This window comes from Tinamus guttatus, unplaced genomic scaffold (assembly GCF_059628265.1).
Source record: "Tinamus guttatus ecotype Peru unplaced genomic scaffold, ASM5962826v1 Tinamus_guttatus_pri_ptg000649l, whole genome shotgun sequence".
Taxonomy (NCBI): domain Eukaryota; kingdom Metazoa; phylum Chordata; class Aves; order Tinamiformes; family Tinamidae; genus Tinamus; species Tinamus guttatus.
Genome location: NW_028289183.1, coordinates 455634 through 475743, shown reverse-complemented (window position 1 = coordinate 475743; position 20110 = coordinate 455634). Strand labels below are relative to the sequence as shown.

The following is a 20110-nucleotide window of genomic DNA, read 5'->3' as shown; positions in this document are numbered from 1 at the left end:
CTGTTTCCAAAGCAAGCTGTGATGGAGGCATGAAAATACTCTGTTTCCTTTGGTTTTTTTCCATGACTGCATTATTTCAAATTCAACTTAAAATTCATTTTTTTTTATAATCACCTCTCTTTATTGACATGTCACAGAAAAATAGATCATAAGCTCAGTTGTCCTAGGGCTCAGCTGAGTTTATAGCCCTATCAGTCTTCTTGCATTGAACCTGACCTTAGTAGAAGTAAGGCTGCAGACTTGAGACCCGGGAAGAGAGGAGGCTGTTGCATGTCATACTGAATTTTTAAACCATCATTTTGAAAGCTTCTCATCTGACATTAACTTCTGCAAGCATTTGAATTTTAATAGGACAGGGCAAGCTCTTTGAAAGGTGCCATGCCCAGTGCAGCAGATGCTGGTTAATTTTGAAGACAGTAACTGACAGATGGAGTTCTCTTCCCATGCTCAGACAGCTGTCAGTTGAGAAAACCCCTTGGGTCACTCGCTAACATCCCTGTCTCTTTTCCCCTTGGCAAACAGGTGAAAGCTCTTCTGGATGAGATGTTAGAGAAATTGATGGATGAGTTTAACATCGCAGAACTGATGGGAAAGGTGGAGGAGAGGACGCCATACATTGTGGTTGCCTTCCAGGAATGTGAACGCATGAACATCCTCACCAATGAAATAAAGCGCTCGCTCAAGGAACTCGATCTGGGTTTGAAGGTAAGAGCTCTGTAGGCTCCCAATTGCAATGCTGTAAAAACCTGATGAATGGAAAAGATGCTCAGGGAATAATAGCAATCACTGTCTCTTCTCAACACAAGCAAAACAATCTGGACTTCATGGGGAAGGATGCATAGATGGATTTCAAATGGCACATTGTCCCCAGGCCATGAGCCAGGCACTGCAAGGGTTAAAGATGCACATAATCAGGCATTTTTTTCTATGTGATATTGTAGCCCAGCAACCACGGGACACCCAGGATTTGAAAAATAGTCTGTTTAAAAATTATTCAAAAAATCTCACCTTCTCACAAAATGCCTATTTAATGAGAGGAACTTGTAACAAAATGCCATTGAAAGCAAAAACTTAGCCGGAGTCAAAGCGAAAAATGGTCAAGGACAGAAGAATAATGAGAATATAACAGAAAAGCACTGACAAAAAATATGTCAGGAAGGGATAAAACTCCTCTTTCTACTGTATATGAATCAGTTTCTAATGAGAGGGTCAGGAGTAGACTTCACCTGAGGAAATAGTGTCCCATTACTGGTCTGTACCTGGTTCCTTTTCCATCCTGATAAGAAACGAGACTCCACTCCAGGCAGATGAGCCTGTGCTCCTCTGGGTAGTGTCCTTTGCTTATGGCTATTGCTTATAGAGAATGCTCAGAGGCTCTGGGGAAGCAGGACATGAGATGGATGCAATCTTCTGGGTCAAAGAGGGTGTGCAATGTCTTTGAGGTCACATCTGCCGATAGGGGAAGTCATCTGCTGAGCATCCTCCCAGGCAAACGGTGGTACAAGAGGTCATGGAAACAGCCCTTCATCCTAAGCCCTGCAGAGGTCAGTCCAGCCACCCAGAAACCCATGTTGTCTGTTGTGTGCCTCCATTCCATGACAGACAAAATGGAAACTTGGTATAATCTGAGACACAGACCCTCTGAGCAATGTGCATATAAAGCCCAGGCAGCCCTCACTTCAGCTACAGTGTTTCCCAAGGGAGAGCAGGATCAGAGCAGCACCCTTCCTAGAAGGAAATCAGCAGAGTGTTTATTCTGCTTTAGGGCACAGATGTCAGCTAAACCCTTCTGTGCAGTAGCACGGAAGCTGCCCTGGGGCAAAGCTGTTCAGTCACTCTGTTCCCACCATCAGCTTCATTCCTGGCTGTAATCAGAGAGGAAGAGAAACATAGCGTGCATGGGCAGCTCTTTCAAGGGTGGACAGACCTCTTGCTACACTGCTCATTGAAGGATAAATCATCACAGATTAGACTGCAGGTCATTGAGCACCTACATAGGCAGACATCTACAAAGGCTTTTCATCATGGCCATGTGCTCTGCGTCCTTTGGAAAGGCCTAGGTGCAGCAGAGCTTTGATGCCCAAAGCTCATGGAAGAAAGCCGATGGCTTCAACACTACCGTGGATGCCTTTGCTGTGTCATTAAACTTGCTCTGTGACAATCCAACCATATAAGGCAACAAGTATTAGATATCAATCCTTGCTCCTGAATTTCCTGAATGACAGGCTGCCATCCCACTTAGCTAAAACTCTCAGCTGAACAGCTCTCAAAACACTTTGTGAAGCCATTCTTGAAGAAACTGGAAATATTTTGTCCTGATCATGTAAGGTAGAAAGGTCTGGCAGGGAAGAAAAGGATGACCTATCTTGTGAGTGACTGGTCCTGACCGACCCTCCCCTGAGGGCTCCTTTGAAGGGAGATCTTCAAAGGATGTATTTTCAGAGTGCTTGCAGAGCTGCCAGAGCTGGCTCTGGGTTATAGGTGGGTGCAGTTCTGCAGAGATGGAACTAGGCAGCTTCCAAATCTCTGCTATAGGTGGGTGCAGTTCTGCAGAGGTGGAACTAGGCAGCTTCCAAATCTCTGCAGCTTTGTCCTATGCTCTGTAAACTCAGCGGCTCAGGTCATTGCTAACTCAGGCATTTCTGCATTCACAGCTGATGCTTGTTGTCTTGATTAGAGACAGACATATCATACACGCTTAGTGGTGGCATAGTATATATAATGTGTTTTAAAATAGGCTGACGTCTATGTAGTCAGTTGTTATAAGCAGATTTCCTTTATTTTTTCAGCATGAGACAGTGGAATTAAAAATTCTGTTGCTGGAGACAGGTAGAAAGAAGTGATTTAATGGTTCAATCTCGAAGGACCAAAGAAGATATTATTGTAACTGGGAAATTATGTAGCAATTGAATTTAATATAGAGAAATATAGACTATGAAATATTGGTACGGGAACAGGTGGAAGTATGGGACTAAATAAAGCACAGGTGAAATGCTGCACAGAAACAGGACAATAAGAGATAATGCAAAGTCTCTCCAAAACTCTATCATAAATCATGATAGAGATGGTCCCTGCAGGAAAGGCAACTTGAATGACTACTTAGGTTTCTCTCAATGGTCTCAATATGTATATGACAGGACTTGGAGAAACCCGTCTTGAGGCAGTGCTGCCATCCTGACTTGACACCTAGGTCTGACACTTAGTTTGGAGAGAAATTGTTCTTTAACTGCTCCTCCTGAGCTGCTCCTTTGAGAGCTGTTAATGCATGGTAATCTGTTGGACTGGGGGCCTATAGGGACATTCAGAGGAGGAAAGTTTACGTAAGGGTAGCCACAGATCTTAGAGGAGAATGAATAAAACACAAGGGAAGAAAGTCATATTGTTGTTAACCAAGTCTCTGCTTGAAGAAGGCAATTTAGAAATGTCCCGGCTAATTTGAATTTTTGAATAATTCATTGTGTGTATCTAAGGAAAGGCAATTGTTTGGTCCAGAAATAGGAGGCATCCCATTAAGAGAAATTGTGATAGACTGGTAGCCATCAAAAATAACTGACGTTTCAAAGCCCTTGGTTCTTAATGACTTCTATGAGACCAGTGGCTGGACTGAAACATTTGCATGTTAATGTTGTACCCAGTGTAATTTTTGTGAACATATTTTCTATTTTACCATGTCGGTGGAGGATAAGCCTGCAAAATAGAGGTAATAAATATTATTAAAGGATCCAGTAAGGCCAAATTTTGTAATGCTTCTGGGTATTTCACTGCTTCAATTGAATATAACCTTAACTGAGAAAACAATTTGTGACAACAATCTTCTCATCTCATAGGGAAGTCTGCAGGCTGATCAGGATTTCCTTCAAGGGTGCCTTTAATGAAAATTATTCCCAGAGTTTTGCAAAAAGAAAAAGAAAGAAAAAAAAATCATAACTTGAATTACTCCAGATACACTTTAATATTCAGCATATGAAATGCAAATGTATGCATAATTGTGTTTGGGCAACTATACAAGATAGCTGCTCTGGATCCTCTGAAGCCTCATAGGAGATACCAACAAGTATGCTTGAGTGTGCAGTCTTTAAAAATTGTTTTTCTTAAGTCTTTTCAAGAACTACATTTGCTAATTCATTTGTTTTCAGAAAGCGAAGTTAGACTGGACATATGACTCTGAGGGTTTTGATTTTAATCTCTTTGACTGCTTGCATGCATTTTGCAATATTTTTACAAGAATAAAAACCTTTCCAAGCATGAAAAATAATTTTGACTATCCTTGGAGGCAATCCTATGGCTCTCGGTGTCCTGCTGTGTCCTGTACAGTACTTTGTGTGTCAGACTTCTTTGTCTGCATAGTCTTGAAATGGCTTTAACCAGAGACCAACCTGTTAAATAAGGAGCATGGTCTACACCAGGTTCTCCCGAGCCTGGAGATGATGATCCACTTAATATAAAAAAGAGGAAGCCCCTGATGAGGTCAAATGATTTTCAAGAATTCGTGGATGTCATTACCAGCTCCTCTAACAGAACCTGGTTATAGTTTTCTCTTGTGGGAGATTTAATTGTGGTCATAAAGTTGCCATAGAACATGTTATAGACAAACTGAAACAGTTCAGGTGCATATGGGGAGATGTAAGGGGCATGCATTGCCTTTGAATTCCTTTGTCACCACATGACATATCCCCAAATGAGATTTTTCATTTCTGCTTGACCATTGTGCCACACTTTAAAGATCTTTTACCAGGTAACCAGTCTTTTTGATATTCCCTAGAAATTTGAAATTACTGAGTGAAATAAGTTGCTGATAGCGACTTACCTTGTCCCTCCTCACGTACCTTGACAGAGCTATGGAGCATCTCTCAATGCTTTATGAAACTAAAGAAACTGGTGTATCATTTGAGAAGCAAATACATTTATTCCTATTGGTTTGGAATTAATAGCAAATAGCCTGGCTTTTACCAACCCCTTTATTTAATCTGGTTAATCAGTTATGGTTTATAGGGTGTTAAAGGCCATCAGATAATCTTTGTGCACACAATTTCCTCTACCCACTAGAATATTGTTCTCCACAGGGAAACCAGGCAGGTTCAGGTGATTACTGCCTTTAAATGCTCATTACTCTTAACAATTCATCTTTAAAGAAAAGGTTTTTTTAAAACCCCATGCATTCTGTTGAGAGCGAAGCATTTTTGTTGTCAACTTTTTGGGAAGCCACAGATGTTAGATGATGGTTCGGAAGGGAGTTGCCAGGACTGATGTGGCTTCCAGGTGTGGAGGTAGTATGGACCTCCAGTTTGAACTGATGGGCTCTGAGAAGACAGAGTCCTTTGAAATACTGCACTTGCTTGTTGCCAAACAAAGTGTGTTTTATGGTGCATGTTTAGAAACTTCTTACACCCACCCTCCCCTCCCCCCCCAAAATAAGAAAGAAAGAAAAAGAGAGAGAAAAAAAAAAAGGAATAATGAAGGCTGCAAGTGTAGTGCTAAACAGCCAAAAGTGCGAGAGTGGATGTTCCAATGCCTTAACAGAGCCGACACCCTTCATCCCTTTGATAAGACACAGTGCACAGGCAAATTAGTATTCGAGCCTTGCATTTCAACTGTCATTCAGCAGCTCTGAGCATTGCATTTGCCATGTTTTTAGCTCAGAATGTGTTCTAATGCAAAGTTGGTTCCAAAGCTTAGGAGCATGGTCGGTACAGAAGGAAACTACGAAGGTTGTTAGTGCTTGCTAACAGGGATTGCTTTAAGAGGATTTCAGCTTTTGCTAAAGCTTGATAGATTTTCATGGACTTGGTAAAGGGCACCTCTGCTGACCCCATGGCTGCAGGCACTGAAGTCCTCTGAAAGAGCAGTTGGAATATTTTAATGTGAAGAGACTGACCCACTTCCCCTGCTCTTGCTCTCAGTAATGGCTCAACTAATTTCAGTTAATCTTTCCAAAAACATTCAGCCTGAGGCAAAGAGAAATTGTAAGTCAGATGATAAGTTGGCAAAATGATAAGGGGGCAAAAGCAAGTATTTATAATGGAAACCAGTAATCGCTGTTAACTACAGGGCTCCTAACTTGTACAGTGTATTGCACCCTGCTTTCTCATCGTGGAACATACGAAAATTTATGAAGGGCATTACAAACTTACAGAAGCTTAGCTTGCATTTGCAATTTTTTATCTTTGCAGTCGGATTATCTTGAGAATCACAGAATGGTTGAGGTGGAAGACACCTCTGGGGATCACCTAGTCCAACACCTGCTCAGACCAGTGTCAATGAGAGCAGGTTACTCGGAAGTATGTCCAGTGGAGCCTTGGATATTTCCAAGGATGAGACTCCACAGCTTCTTGGGGCAAGCACTTCTGCTGTTCAATCAACCTTACAGCAACAACGTGGGTTTATTCTTATGTTTAAATAGAATTTCCTGTGCTTCCATTTGCACAGGTTTTTTCTTGTCCTGTCACTTCACACTGTTGAGAAGAACCTGGCTCCATCTGATTTACCTTCTTCCACCTGATATTATAACACACTGATTATATGCCCCAGGCCCCTTTTTTCCTAATACAGCCCAGGATGATGTTTCCCTTAGGTGCTACAAGGGTGCATTGCTGGCTCAATTGTTTGGAGTCCACCAGGACCACCAGGTCTTTTTCTGCAAAGCTGCTTTCCAGATGGTTGGCACCAGCTTGTACTGCTGCATGGGCTTATTCCTCCACAGCTGCAGAACCTTGCTGTGTTGAACTTTACATTTCTCCTGGTCCCTTCCTCCAGGCTGCCAAGCCCCCTCTGAATGTGGAACCCTGGGGGATTCCACTATGATTGATATCCAGCTGGACTGTGCTGCCCATCACAGCCTTCTGAGCCTGGAAATTCAGCCATTCTTCAGCCCACCTCACTATCCCCTGTATTTTCTTGAGTTGCCTGTACTCAAGAAAATAATCAAATTCTTTGCCATTTCCATGTCCTTTGTTACCAGGTCTCCTTCCCTGTTCAACAGCAGGCCTGTTTTCCCTAGTCTCCTTTCTATTGCTGATATATAGAAGGTAAAAGCCTTTCTTGCTGCCCTTCATGTCACCTGCCCAGCTTGAGCTCTAGATGGCTTTGGCTTTCCTCATCCCATCCCTGCATGCTTGGACAATGTCTCTATATTCTCTAGGTCACCTGACTTTGGGTCCACCTCTTTTCTGTTCTTCATTTTCATATCTCATCTGTAGCACACATTCACCACAAAGTCACCAGTGTTGGTCTGCCCACTAATCCCATTATATGCTCTTATGTTAATTTCTTAATTATAAGATAGAAAGCACTGCTGGCCTGCTGAAGTATTCCAGAAGTTTGAGGGATGTAGTATTTCTGTGCAGTGATATTCTAGCTGTTATACTCTCAGGACCAACCTTATATAGGTTCATGAAAGCATTAAAAATAATTGCTTGCTAAATAAAGGAAAAGCTCAGCCTCTCTATATTCCACCTGGCAGAAACATATCTTAACTTGTTGGGCATTTCCCTCCTGTGAAGGAATCTGTGATTGCATTCAAGGTCAACCTATTAAGTCAAAAACACTTGCACTGTAAAGTAATAAAAGAAAAGGGAGCATAAGAAGCAGATGAAAAAGAGGGGGACAGGACCTGATGCAGTAGATTCTTGAACTGTTTTGGAATGGAGTTATCGGAGGCGCTAATATCCTGCCCTGGCAGCATTGGTGGAAAGAGTTGTGCACTTCTGAAAATCTGCCCTGTGAAGATCTTCACTCAGTGAGTGGAAGCAGAACCAAATTTGGGTCAGCTAAAGGATAGCTATGAAATATGATGTCACAGTAAGAAGTTTTCATAAATCCCCAAAGTTCATGAAGAAGTTAGCATAGAGTGTGTTAGGATGCCCTGCTCTTCCACACTTCCCAGCTCAGGTTCTGCTGTGAAGCAAGCTCTGCCCGGTATCAAGTAGTCACCATTTTCTCCTCTGACAGAGGCATGTTTTCATGTGCTGCTGCTAATCATCTCTTTTCTTTCTCAGGGAGAACTGACCATGACGAGTGACATGGAGAACTTACAGAATGCCCTCTTCTTGGACACAGTGCCCGAATCCTGGATAAGGAGAGCTTACCCTTCCATGGCTAGCCTGGGTGGATGGTTTGCTGACCTCCTTAATCGCATCAGGGAGCTGGAGACCTGGACGGGAGACTTCTCCTTGCCCTCTGCAGTGTGGCTTGCTGGGTTCTTCAATCCTCAGTCTTTCCTGACAGCTATCATGCAGTCCACAGCCCGAAAGAATGAGTGGCCTTTGGACAAGATGACCCTGCAGTGTGACGTGACAAAGAAGAACCGGGAAGATTTTGCCAGTCCTCCTCGGGAAGGGGCTTATGTACATGGTTTGTTCATGGAGGGTGCACGCTGGGATGCACAGGTAAGCTTGCCAAGGCTGTTGTGATAAGAGAAAGCTGTGAAAGTTGTGCCGGATAGCAACAGTGGAGAGAAGGTAGTGGACCTGGTTTCTTATATATTCATGTCCCCAGAGCTGAATACCCATCCCATGTGGTGGCGTGTGCCAAATGTAGACGACTGTCCTTCCCTTAACTGTTGGATGACTGTAGAACTGAGCAGAATAGCATTCTCATAGATATGACCTGGGACCAAAAATGAATCACGCCCTTCAGCCATACCCTTATGTGGTCAATAAAAGTTATGCAGGAGTCTAGCCTATGTGGTTAAGGCTGATGGCCAAGCTTGCGGAGCAGTACAAAACTGGACAAACACTCTGGCAGTATTTGGTGACCCTAGAGGATCATCATCATCTTCCTGGATGTGGCCAAATGCCTTTCAGTTGTAGCAAATCCAACTTCAGGGTAGCTAAGGTGAGAGCTGTATCCACTGACTGGCACCTGAAGAGAAGCCAGCAAACTTGATATATCGTGGCCACAAAACCAGCAGCCCTCTTCTTGCAGTGCAGCTGTGGAGCAGCATCCCATAGGAGCACAACTGTCCTCCTGCAGACAAATCAGTCTGCAGGGTGAAAGCCATTAGGCTGACAAATCCCCACCAAGCCTCGTCTCCGAGTTGTCTGGTCTGCTGTACAACAAATCCCAATTTGTCCTGCATGCAAGAATTAAATGACAATGATTCATAATTCTTTCTCTAAGCAGCTGGTCATGTGTGAGAGAGTGAAGGCTGATCAAAATGGGTCAGCCAGAAGTTATCTGGGTCAAGTTTATGCTCTCACAGGAAGAAGCTTTTATTTCAGGGGCAGCTCTTCACAGTATGCCTAGTCTTAACCTTGAAGATTCTTCTTTATCTGTTATGTAGCTTGCTGGGAGCATTTTGTGTAGAGGAGCCATGTCTATTATACACTGTATTGCATCCTGACCTTGCAATTCAGATCTAAGAACCTCCACTTACTTTTCAACTCCCTCTTTGAAATGGTTTGTCATGTGGGATGGGAAATTAGGAAAAGCTCTAAATGCAGTCGTTGTCCTTCCTTAAAACTGCAGCCATTCAGAACTCAAGGGTTGATAGTACCTAGCATGTTGTATCACAAATCCTTGGGAAGGTTAAAGCTGCAGATGCTTTTCTCTCTGAGAATAGATTACCTTTCCCTAATTGGAGATAGACATGAAGAGTAGGAAATTCAGTGGTGCTAAGACAGAAATTCTTTGGGGAATGTGTAGGTTCTTTCCTCTGCCTATTTCTGGTATCTTATATAGGTGGTTGTTTTCAGCAGTAAGTTTTGTCTTCAAAGACCATCCAGACTTTAATAAGCATATTTTTCTGGTTACATTTTCTCTGTGATTGAAAGATACTAAACAATAACATTTACAGAATCATTCATAATCTCTGGGTATCATGCTTCAGGTTATTTCAGAAAAAAAAGTATTTTTGTATGTTGTTGTTCACACTAAAATATCAATTCTACCCAATAGAGCTATTCGTTTTACCTGTAATCCATTGTGCACCCATATACATAAATGGATGCAGAATTATTAGGGCAGCTGCAGTTCTTTTAGATTGTATGTTCATTCAGGATTAATTCTCTGATAAGAAGAGCAGGTCATGCTTAGACATACTTCTCTGGGGAGCATGTCTACTTGTCCAAGAATATTGCATATTTTGATTATGTCTTTAGAAAAGGGAAAATTCCTTCCATATCCTCCTACTCACATTTTTCTATTTATTTAAACATTTATGTTTGCCCTTGGGTATCTTAAATTTATAAAACCTTCATTACAAAACAGCAGGCAGCTATTAAACCAAATGAAATCAAACAGGTTATTTTGGGTCCAAATGATCTGTTGCTCTAACGCCATTAAAGTCAGGAGGGCTTGGCTAAACTGGAGATAATATAGATGTTTTAGCTCAAGCCATGTTGATGGGAGACTCCTGATAGATCCCTGAGCTTCCCACTTCCTACAGTGGAGAGTGTAGTCCTGGTATATGCCCTGCCAAAGGTACTAGAGCCAAGAAAATAGATATTTAGTAGTCATGTGCTGCACTGAGCTTTGCAGGTTGTAGATGACACACTCCCTTGTCCTTGGAGGAGATGCACACCCAGTGCACAACACGCTGAGCAGTGGCTCAGCACTGAGAATATCTTGTTTGCTTTGCTCCTCATCTAAAGCTTCCATCAACTTTTTAAAGCTAGTCCTATGGAAAGAACTTATGTTACACAAGCAGAGAGGCTAACAAGGGATAGATCAGGATGGCAACAAGCAGTCACAGCTGTCATTAATCTTAGTGGTTCAAAGAGCTCGGTTTCCTTGAGCACAGTCCCATGTTATCTGAAACACATCGCAGAAGTGGAGACAGATGAAAACAGCATGCAGGTGGAACCCAGTCCTGGTATGGATGGAGTCCACAGTTCCCATGTGGAATCCCCCAGCCCATCACAGCGTACATCAACTAAATCCTTTTCCAGGGTGATGAGTTGGATTATCATGTGAAGCCTATTCCTCCAGATGTTAATTATCATCAATACATAATCATGTATTTGTGAGCTATGAAAGCCAGAATAGCATGTGGCTGAAACTGGGGTTTCCAGTGGTTAACTTACAAGGCAACCATAGAAGGGATAGTTGTAAACTGAACTGTGAACAGCCACTCTCTTTTTTTATGACTATTTTGTATAAATAGCCTTTCCTTCTGTCTCTCAATTCTCAAACCAATCTTTGATACAAAATAGGAGATTATTTGGGTTTGCTGGGCAGCACACGTTTAGATAATCTCCAGCACGTACACCAGGGATGGTTCTTCAAACGCTTCCCTATGCCCACCTGAAGCCACCCTACAATCTCTGGGCCTTCTTGGAGTGATGTTCTTGCTAACTGTTCTGCTCATCAGATCTACAACCACAGCTGTCAGGATAAAAATCCCTTCCCTACACATGAAACAACTCTATTCAAAAGGCAACTAACCAGTGCAGCCTGCTGATCCCGAATTAGCTTTGATGCAGATGTGCCTGTGCTAGTAAAACATGAAGATACAGTTGAGGGGGAGAGGACCGTGGGAGAATCCCACTGCATGTGTATTTTGTCCCAAGCATGAGCATTTGTGGCTTGTGACAACTGCTCTGTGTCATTTTTCCTGGGCCCATCAATATTTGGCAGTGAATTTCCCCTCTTCAAATTGATTTTTGAGAAGTCAGGATGAACAGAAGTGAAGTTCTCCTTTAGGACCTGAGTCATGGAGCTCTCTGTGGTCCAGATAGTGGCTTTGCAGCAGGTGTGCTGTGCCAGTGGTTAGGGTAAATTGTTTTTCAGAATAGAATTAATTTCTGACTGTGAAAGAGAAAAAAAATGCAAATGTAACTGAGCCCAGATGTATCAGAGTTATGTGTTCTATAGAGGTGTCTCAGAGAGATTTCAGATTTTATTAACCTAGCAATAGGTAGAATGTATCTTGGGAATTTGGTTTGAAGAATTATCATTAGTAAACAAGAGATTTGATCAAAATTCACCCTCAGAAATTAAAAGTGTGGAGCTAAAAATAACACATAATAATGCTTGATAAATAGCCCCTTTTCATGGTAATATAAGGATTATTTAATGTTCAACATGCTGGAAATGCAAAATCCTAAATGAGAACTGAGTCTTAGTTTAGTATAACGGATGGCATTAGTGCAATTAAACGGAGGTGTGTTGCAAGAGGGATTCTTCACTCATTTTGAGAACCAAGTAAACTATTAGGGAGGTTGAATCTCATCCCGCAGCTCTGCTCCAAGAGCATTTGAGATGATAATGATATCATAGAATCATAGAATCATAGAATGCTTAGGGTTGGAAGGGACCTCTAGAGATCATCTAGTCCAACCCCCCTGCATACGCAGGGACACCTAAAGCACGTGGCACAGGACTGCATCCAAGCGGGTTTTGAAGATCTCCAGAGAAGGAGACTCCACAACCTCTCTGGGCAGCCTGTTCCAGTGCTCTGTCACCCTCACTGTTAAGAAATTTTTCCTTAAGTTCCTATGGAATTTTTGATGTTTCAGTTTCCGGCCATTTCCTCTAGTCCTATCAGTGGCCACCACTGAAAAGAGACCATGACCGTCCTCTGCACTCCCTCCCTTGAGGTATTTATATACACTGATTAGATCCCCTCTCAGCCTTCTCTTCTCCAGGCTGAACAGGCCCAGCTCCCTCAGCCTCTAAGCTGCAATAAGAGGCAGGTTTTTTAGCCGAGAGAATTTTTATTTTATTTTCTGCATTTGCTTTCATTTGCTCTCTCCAGCCTCCATTAAGCAATTTTGCAGGCTTTTCCTGATTGATGTGGAGGGTATTTTATTCTCAGAAAGAGAAGCAGAAGCTGCCCAAGAGACGAGCATTAGAGAAACTGGTCAGTTGATTTTGCGCTCTCACAGCACACTGTCCTTCTCCCAGATCAGACAGCCTGCTGAGGGAAGGCATTGCTCTGAAGAGGATCATGTAGGCTTGTTGCTTTGAGATAATATTCCCTCTGGAACAGTCCTTCAGTATCCATCTTGGTGATACCACCTGTGAGTGGAAAAAAGCCAGTTTTGGGGTGTCTCAACACATTTCCTGTGTTCAGTATGCAGGCAAGCATTCAATGTTATGTTCCAGTTCTGAAGCTCTGGTGGGACACTTCATGCTTTTTTGGCCTCTTCTCATGTGAGTTTTTCTTTCCAACCTGAACCCTGTTCTGTAGTCTACATTTGGTCCTAGAGCAAACAGATTTCCCCAAAGTGGTCCTGGTTTGACCAGAATCACAGCTAGGTGAGGGTTGTCTGCCTGGACCTAGCCAGGAGCATCATTCCTTAGCAAAGTCCTGCTCAGGTGCACATGGGTTTGAGCACCTGATGGCAGCAGGTATCTGTCTTCCCCTTGGGGTAAGCTACACCTGATGAAACAGGAAGGTGTTTAATCTGGGAATTCCTTACTTCGGAAAGACTCATCCATCTCTGAGAGGATGGTTGCATCCATCAAGATCAACTTTTAGAAACATTAGAGGTGCTCATGTTTATCAGAGCACAGTTGATGGGGATTTTGGAAACCTAACTAGGAGCTCTTCTTTCCTCTGTAGATGGGAATCATCACGGATGCCAGGATCAAGGAGCTAACCCCAGCCATGCCTGTCATTTTCATCAAGGCCATTCCTGCTGACAAGCAAGATGCTCGCGTTGTGTACCCATGTCCTGTCTACAAAACACGCCAAAGAGGGCCAACCTTTGTGTGGACTTTTAACCTTAAAACTAAGGAAAATCCTTCCAAGTGGGTGCTCGCTGGTGTGGCCTTGCTGCTACAGACCTAGGCTCATTAGCAGAGGAAATTCCTAACAATGTAATGTTAAAAATTATATATAATTCTGAAATTGAACCCAGTCTCCATTGCTCTGAACAGGAGGCGCTTAAAAAGCAAGGTAAATAGAACCCAGAAGTTTTTTTACATATTCGCAGGAGGTATTTGTAAATCAGTGTCCTGTCATTGCTACGTTGTACGCTGGAGTGCTTCAATGTCCAGAACTGTCTTTCCAACCCACATAGTGCTAAGTTTAAATCTGAGTTTAATGTTTATTTCTCTTTAGTAATTCAAAAGTAGCTATAAAATTCATGGGTTTCTGTAAAATCCTTATATATTTCAGAGACCTGTGAAATACTTTAAACCTTTTTTTTTTTTCTTTAAATGAATATGAATAATGCTGAAAAGTGGGGAATCCTGCAGTGGTTGTGGATAGGAGCTATTTCTTGCTCCAGTATTCCTATAAATTTTACAACTAATCAAAATAGTGTTAATGTCCAGTTCTTGACGTAATTAAAGGTTTAAAATACAGCATGGTGTTTATTTAAGATGAATGTTTCCTTATAACAGAAATTTACTAATGAAAATTTTTATTCCTCACACATGACCTAGGAGGATGCTCTCACGGACACATCCACATTCAGTTAAATTGAAGCTTGTATTGAGCTCTGTGTTGGGACACAGGCAAGGGAGTGGCTTAGTGAGCTGCCAAGGACCTGCCATATTTTGGTCACTTGTAATTTCTGGTCACCTTTCAGTACCATCCTGCCAATGCTGAAGGTTTTGCTCAGGTTAAGGGTGGTATTAGAGCCTTCCAGAGCGGGATGTGTGGAAACTGCAGCATTTCTACAGGCAGTGTTTGGTTTCTCACCTGTCTATAGCAAGCTGACTGGCTTCATGAACGGTCTCAACTCACACTGATGGGAATATGGACTGTGCTAGTCCAGAGTTTTAGCTTTCCGCACCCATGGTAATGGGCAGCACCCTCAGGCTTTGCAAGAGGTGCAGAGCGATCCCCTTGGGCTGAGCCTTCCACCACATGCAGAGCAACGTGGCAGCTGTCTTCCTACAAGAACAAGGAAATCCAAGTTCCTTCTCTTCCAAGATCTGCGGGCATGTGATCAGCAGGATCAAGGTAAGATGGGATAACTCTCTGGCACAAACTTTAATTACCATGTTGTGTCTCCAAGGTACATTCAGAAAAATTAATAGTGATGAAACTAGCTATCTCTTAGCAAAAAACATCTGTAAGTATCTAACACAAAGGAAAGAGGTGTCTTAAGATTCCTGTTTTAAAATGCTTCTTAATCCATATATGAGGTAGCAGATTCTCTAGACTGCCCTAAATATCCAGGGTCTGGCTAGAACAGGGCTTTTCAGTCAGGGAGAGCTCTATTGTTGAATGACCAAAGTTCAGGGTTAGATTAAAAGCTACCAATTTGGATTTGTAGATGTAAACTGGCCACTTTCCAAGGCTTTGCAAAATTAATTTCATTCAATATATTTTCTTCTGCATTTCCCCATGCAGGAGGTTTAGTTGTATAAACAGGGCACTGCTGAATTAAACACATAAAAGCAGGGCAAGAATGAAAGGAAGCGTATCAGGCTTAGAGCAATGTTGCTGGTTTAGTCTTTCCTTGCCATTTCTTATATACTGCTTTTACCACAGGCTTCTCAGTAGTTCGTTTATGGGATTTCCTGGCATTCTAGAGCCTACTTCCATCCTCAACTTAACGCCTCTTGAATTTTAAAGCCTCTGTGCATTTTTTTTCTAGCATACTAGAGCTGCTCTCTGCTCAGTTTTGCCCTCCAAGATGCTTCTGTAGCTACAGGACAGGAAAAGTTCACTAATTCCCCAGGCATTGATTGCTCTTTCCAGAGGAACAGTCTGGCCTATTCTCTTGCCAGCTGAAGAAGAATAGGATGTTGACAATGAAACGTATCCGATTGTTTTATTATATATATCTCCCTGCATAATTCACCAATTGGACAGGCAGGGTAGCAGGGAGATATTTATAGATACTAGAAATGTCACCAGGGTGCCCATTCTTCATCCTTTGAAAATTATCACAGGAAGGAGTTGGCTGCAAAATGTTACAAGAGAAGGAGAATGAATGATTTGGTCCTTGGAGGGGTGGAGGGGATAAAAAAAAAAAAAAATCTTGACAGGTGTGAGATTTTCCAGCCATATATACTTAAGACATACAGTTCAATACAGCTGGGAAGGCTATGGGATCAATGCATTAGTCAAAGGTAAGTTGTTTCTATTTGGGAGCTCTTTGGGGTAGCTGCCCACTTGGCATTTCCCGTACTCAGCTTTCTTCCCACTTCTCCTTCTTTGAGCAGAAGGGACTGAGAAATGATGGGACCTTGTCCCCAGAACCAGCACAGACCAGTGTGGTGGCTCCAGGGCTGGCAGAGCTGTGGTGTCCAAGGCAAAACTGGGATTCCTGTGGAACAGGGCAGGCAGCAACTGCAGTATGAGAGCAATAGGGCAGGCAGGCAGCAGGGGTTCATGTGGTTTCCTGTTTCTAGGGCAAACTGAAAATACTCTACGATGGCTTTTCCATCAGAGGAACCAGTCGCGCAACACCAGTCTCCAGCTTCAGCCTGGAAGCTCCTCTCCTGCCGTATGGACCCCCCGTCCTCACCCTTTCCTGTGCCCCAACTTCACCACTTGCCTCTTCTCCCTTCTGCAGGGACCCAACTCTTCTGCCTCCCCAACCCTTCTCCCACCAAGAAGCCCACCCATGGCCACCAGCTGAGTGAATGCTCAGTTTTTAAAAGCAGCATAAGTGGAATGTTAAGCCAGCATGGACTGTCACCACTTGAACTTGGTAGGCTTGCCCATGAGCTAGATTATCAGCACAACATTCAGGTGACTTAAGCAATGGAAAGGTAAGTGTATCAATCTTAGCCAGTCCCCTTTATAACCAGCAATAAGAAATAGGCTCGTTCAGTGTGCTGTTTGTCTACCTCATCCTAGGTAGCTCCTGGAGAGATCAAGGGTGCCAAAATGTTAGATGCCACGTTGCTGACTACATGTAGAGCTCTAGATCAGAGATGCTGAGATTTCTGACACTCGAGGGCAAGCCTCTGAATCCTGCTTTTTGCCCTGTCCTGGGGGTTCAGGCAGTTCCTGCAACTCATGATTTCACCTGCAAGACCAGGTACTGGTTGCTCTGAAGAGCACAAACTAGCTCTCATACTTCCAATGCATCTCTGCAGCTGCTGACACTTCACAGTGCCCCATGGGGCTCGTTTGGACATGGCTCAGGCACGACTGCTCAGAACATCTGTGGTCAATTAGTTTACTCCAGACTCTCCTGACAGAGATGAAAATAAAATGAATAAAATTGGACTATCGAACGCTTCCTATCAGCTAAAATTGAATGAACTCTCCTGGGACAGAGAAAAGGCTTTTCTATAGCCTGGGAGTGTTGTACCTGCTGCAAATTATAATTGGCAAAGAAGACATTTCAAAGTAAAGTCTTCAGAAATCCCTTGTAGTGGTGCCCCAAATTTGGGGGTTAACAAGCTCCATCCTGCTACAGCTGTTTCTCACAGGGAGAAAGAAAATGCAAACTACACACAGAAAAGGAGAACCCAGGTGATGGTCATTAGATTGGATTTGCCAAGGCAAACTTGTATTAATAGGCCAACATATTAATTGTCAATGCCCAGTGATGCAAACACTGCACATATTACTGCTCAATTATTTACAGGACAAAACTAGCTGTAACATATCAGCTAAGCCCACTCCTTTTATAAAGCGGTGTTAATATATTTAATTAGAAATGAGTTAATAGATTCATGTGCAGTTATGCATTGTCTCTTAAATGAGTGCAATTGTCCAAATGGATGTGTGAATATGTTTATTTTGTTAATTGGTGTGCACCTAATTTTTAAAAGCATTTAAACTATAGAAAGCAGTCATGAGCATGGAGTCATAAGCAGCCCCTTCTAACGTGAATACTACTGTGCCTGCTAGAGCAGAAGAAGTATTTGGAACTGTAAATTCATTGCTAAAGGTTTTGCAGCTATTGTGGTTACCTATTGGTTATCAGGTTCACTTTTAGAATATTCTCATAGCATTCATTTTGGTTAGGGCCAAAAGCAGCAAGAAGCAGACCAAAATCTTGACTCAGTGTCTTTTTCTGGACTCAATTTGTTTTCCAAGAGCATGGCAGGAGTTAAAAGGAGACACATGTGTCTATGATAGCTTTGGTGTCTGCAGCACCTCCAGTTTCTGGGAAGGGCTGTTTCAGGTATTCTAGTTGCACTGTTAAAAATGTTTCCTTCTCAAAATCAGAGTATTTATAGGATTGTGTGAATTGTGAGGAAAGCTTCCACGGGTAAGAGTTGATCATGCCCATGATGAAGGTTTGTTCCAGGACAGCAAATATGTTCTACAGCTCTGGAGACCCTGGCATTTGGCGTATTCACATGGGAAACGGACTTTTGACTTAAGAGATGATGAGCTGGTTTGGTGCAAGGACTTGAGCATAGGTCTGCAAGTGCCTAGATCTCACCACAAGGGGTCTAAGACAGTCATGGGAGGACACGTATGGGGACATTTCTCTTGAGATAACCCAGTTATAGACTGGACATAAAATACAGGTTATTGGCCACATTTATGGAGCAGGCGAACCATTTCTCTCCTCTCTTTCCTGGTGCAGGCAGACAGCAGTGCCTGCTCTTTGGAGCAGTTTTAGCATGCAAAGCTCAGCAGAAGAGCTTGCAGGGAAAGGGGTGATGGATCCCTGCTCTCTCCCTGAACTCACTGGCCAGCAGACCAGCACAAATTCTCTCCCCAGGCCCTTGGTTTGTTTCTGCAGACACGTTCTCTGGCTATGTTTCTCCGTGTGACACTAACATTGAGCCTTAACCTGGGGACAGCAGGTGGCTGGGGTATGCAGGCACTACACTGCATGCTCCACTTATGTCTCGGGGTGCAGAAGCCATGGAAATTTCCTGTTAGCTGAGAGACAAGCTGGCCCAGCATAGCCAGGGCAGCACCATTATGAGACCTTGATTTAGACCCTGCTAGCAGAAAGTCTCCTCCCGACCACAGCTGGTGCTGTTTTCAAATGAATGCAAGTTGAGGGTAGGAGATGTTTCCTTCAGCCTGGCCCTTCCTCCAAGCAAGCTGAGCACCTTGGCACTGACTTGAGCTGTAAAGAGAACAGAAAGTCCCAAAGAGCCAACATGAATCTTTCAGCTCCCCTAGAAGTCAAGAGGAGTAGTTAGGGAAAAAAGGGGGTATCCTTGTGCTATGGTCTTCCCCTAGCTGCACTTACTAGCAACTCCTAGTTTGGATTTGGATGGGACGGTGCTGGGACTGCGAGATCCTGGAGAAGCAGGTAGGGTAGCATCCTCCTTCCTTCCATTATAGGACATTGAAAGGGTATTGGGACAAAAGCCCCTAAGAGCTCACACCACCAGCTGGGATATTATGTACTACTGTGGGGTGCCCCTGATTTCTGCTGGAGACAATCCCGGTATTACGATGTGTGATCAGCTCTGCTTAATTTTACTGCAGTCTCATGTTTCAGAGTTATCAAAGCACCTGGCTACACGTGGGACTGAATAAATAGGGAACTGATTATAAGAGACAAGTAGGGTTCAAAGGGGCTTAGAAAATTATTCAGCAAATGCATAATTGTTGAAGTGAGAAGAAGAGTGTAGTTAGGTGCCTGGCAGGCTGGTGGAGATGTGTCCGTTCAGTTTGTTTCAGAACAGAGACAGGGTGAATCTGAACAGAACAATTTTTGGAAATCCTGCCCTGCTTTCCCATCTGCCATCAACGTGTGCTTTTTATGGAACTGGGTTGTTATGACATTGCCTACACTTTGACTGAGTTCTGTCTACTTAACAAGTGTTTCAATTAATTAGTGTAATGTTATTATTGGGAAGAAGCAGCAGATAGGAGGAAGATGATTAGATAATGAGAAATGAATTGCTATCTATCTAGGGTGTCTTGCTGAACACACAGTGGTTTCCCGCCCTTCGGAAAGGGATTCAAGGCACTGAGGGATGTGATGTCTTTCAGTGGGTGGTGGGAGGCCTGCTCAGACTGGGGCTGAGAGAAAGTGCTTGCATGGTCCCCATCTGTTTCACATATGCAGTTTGCATCCCACAGCGCCTCCCTGCCTTCATCTTCTGTCCCTCCAAGGAGACAACATGGGAATTACAGCCTATGAGCGGATGCCTTTGGCTTAATGCATTCTGGTCCTTTCCTGACTGTCTGCTTTGCTCCTGCAGGCTGTGGGTCAGACCCAAATTGCAGGCAGCATCTGATACAGGCATATGGCCAAGGACCCTGGGTGGCAGGCAAGCTTTTGTGCAAGTTCTCACTTAAATACAATGTGAGGGTAGCCTGGGAGAGCCT

At 43.2% G+C, this 20110-nt stretch overlaps 1 protein-coding gene across 1 annotated transcript in view; it reads left to right on the top strand.

Annotated features, from left to right (window-relative positions):
- DNAH9 (dynein axonemal heavy chain 9) overlaps nt 1–13732 on the top strand; it is a 165968-nt gene extending 152236 nt beyond the window's left edge. Inside the window, exons 67-69 of the mRNA XM_088535859.1 lie at nt 523–705; nt 7995–8384; nt 13505–13732. Coding sequence (XP_088391985.1) covers nt 523–705; nt 7995–8384; nt 13505–13732 — 801 coding nt within the window. The remainder of the gene's footprint in view (nt 1–522; nt 706–7994; nt 8385–13504) is intronic.
- Nucleotides 13733–20110: the final 6378 nt, after the last annotated feature.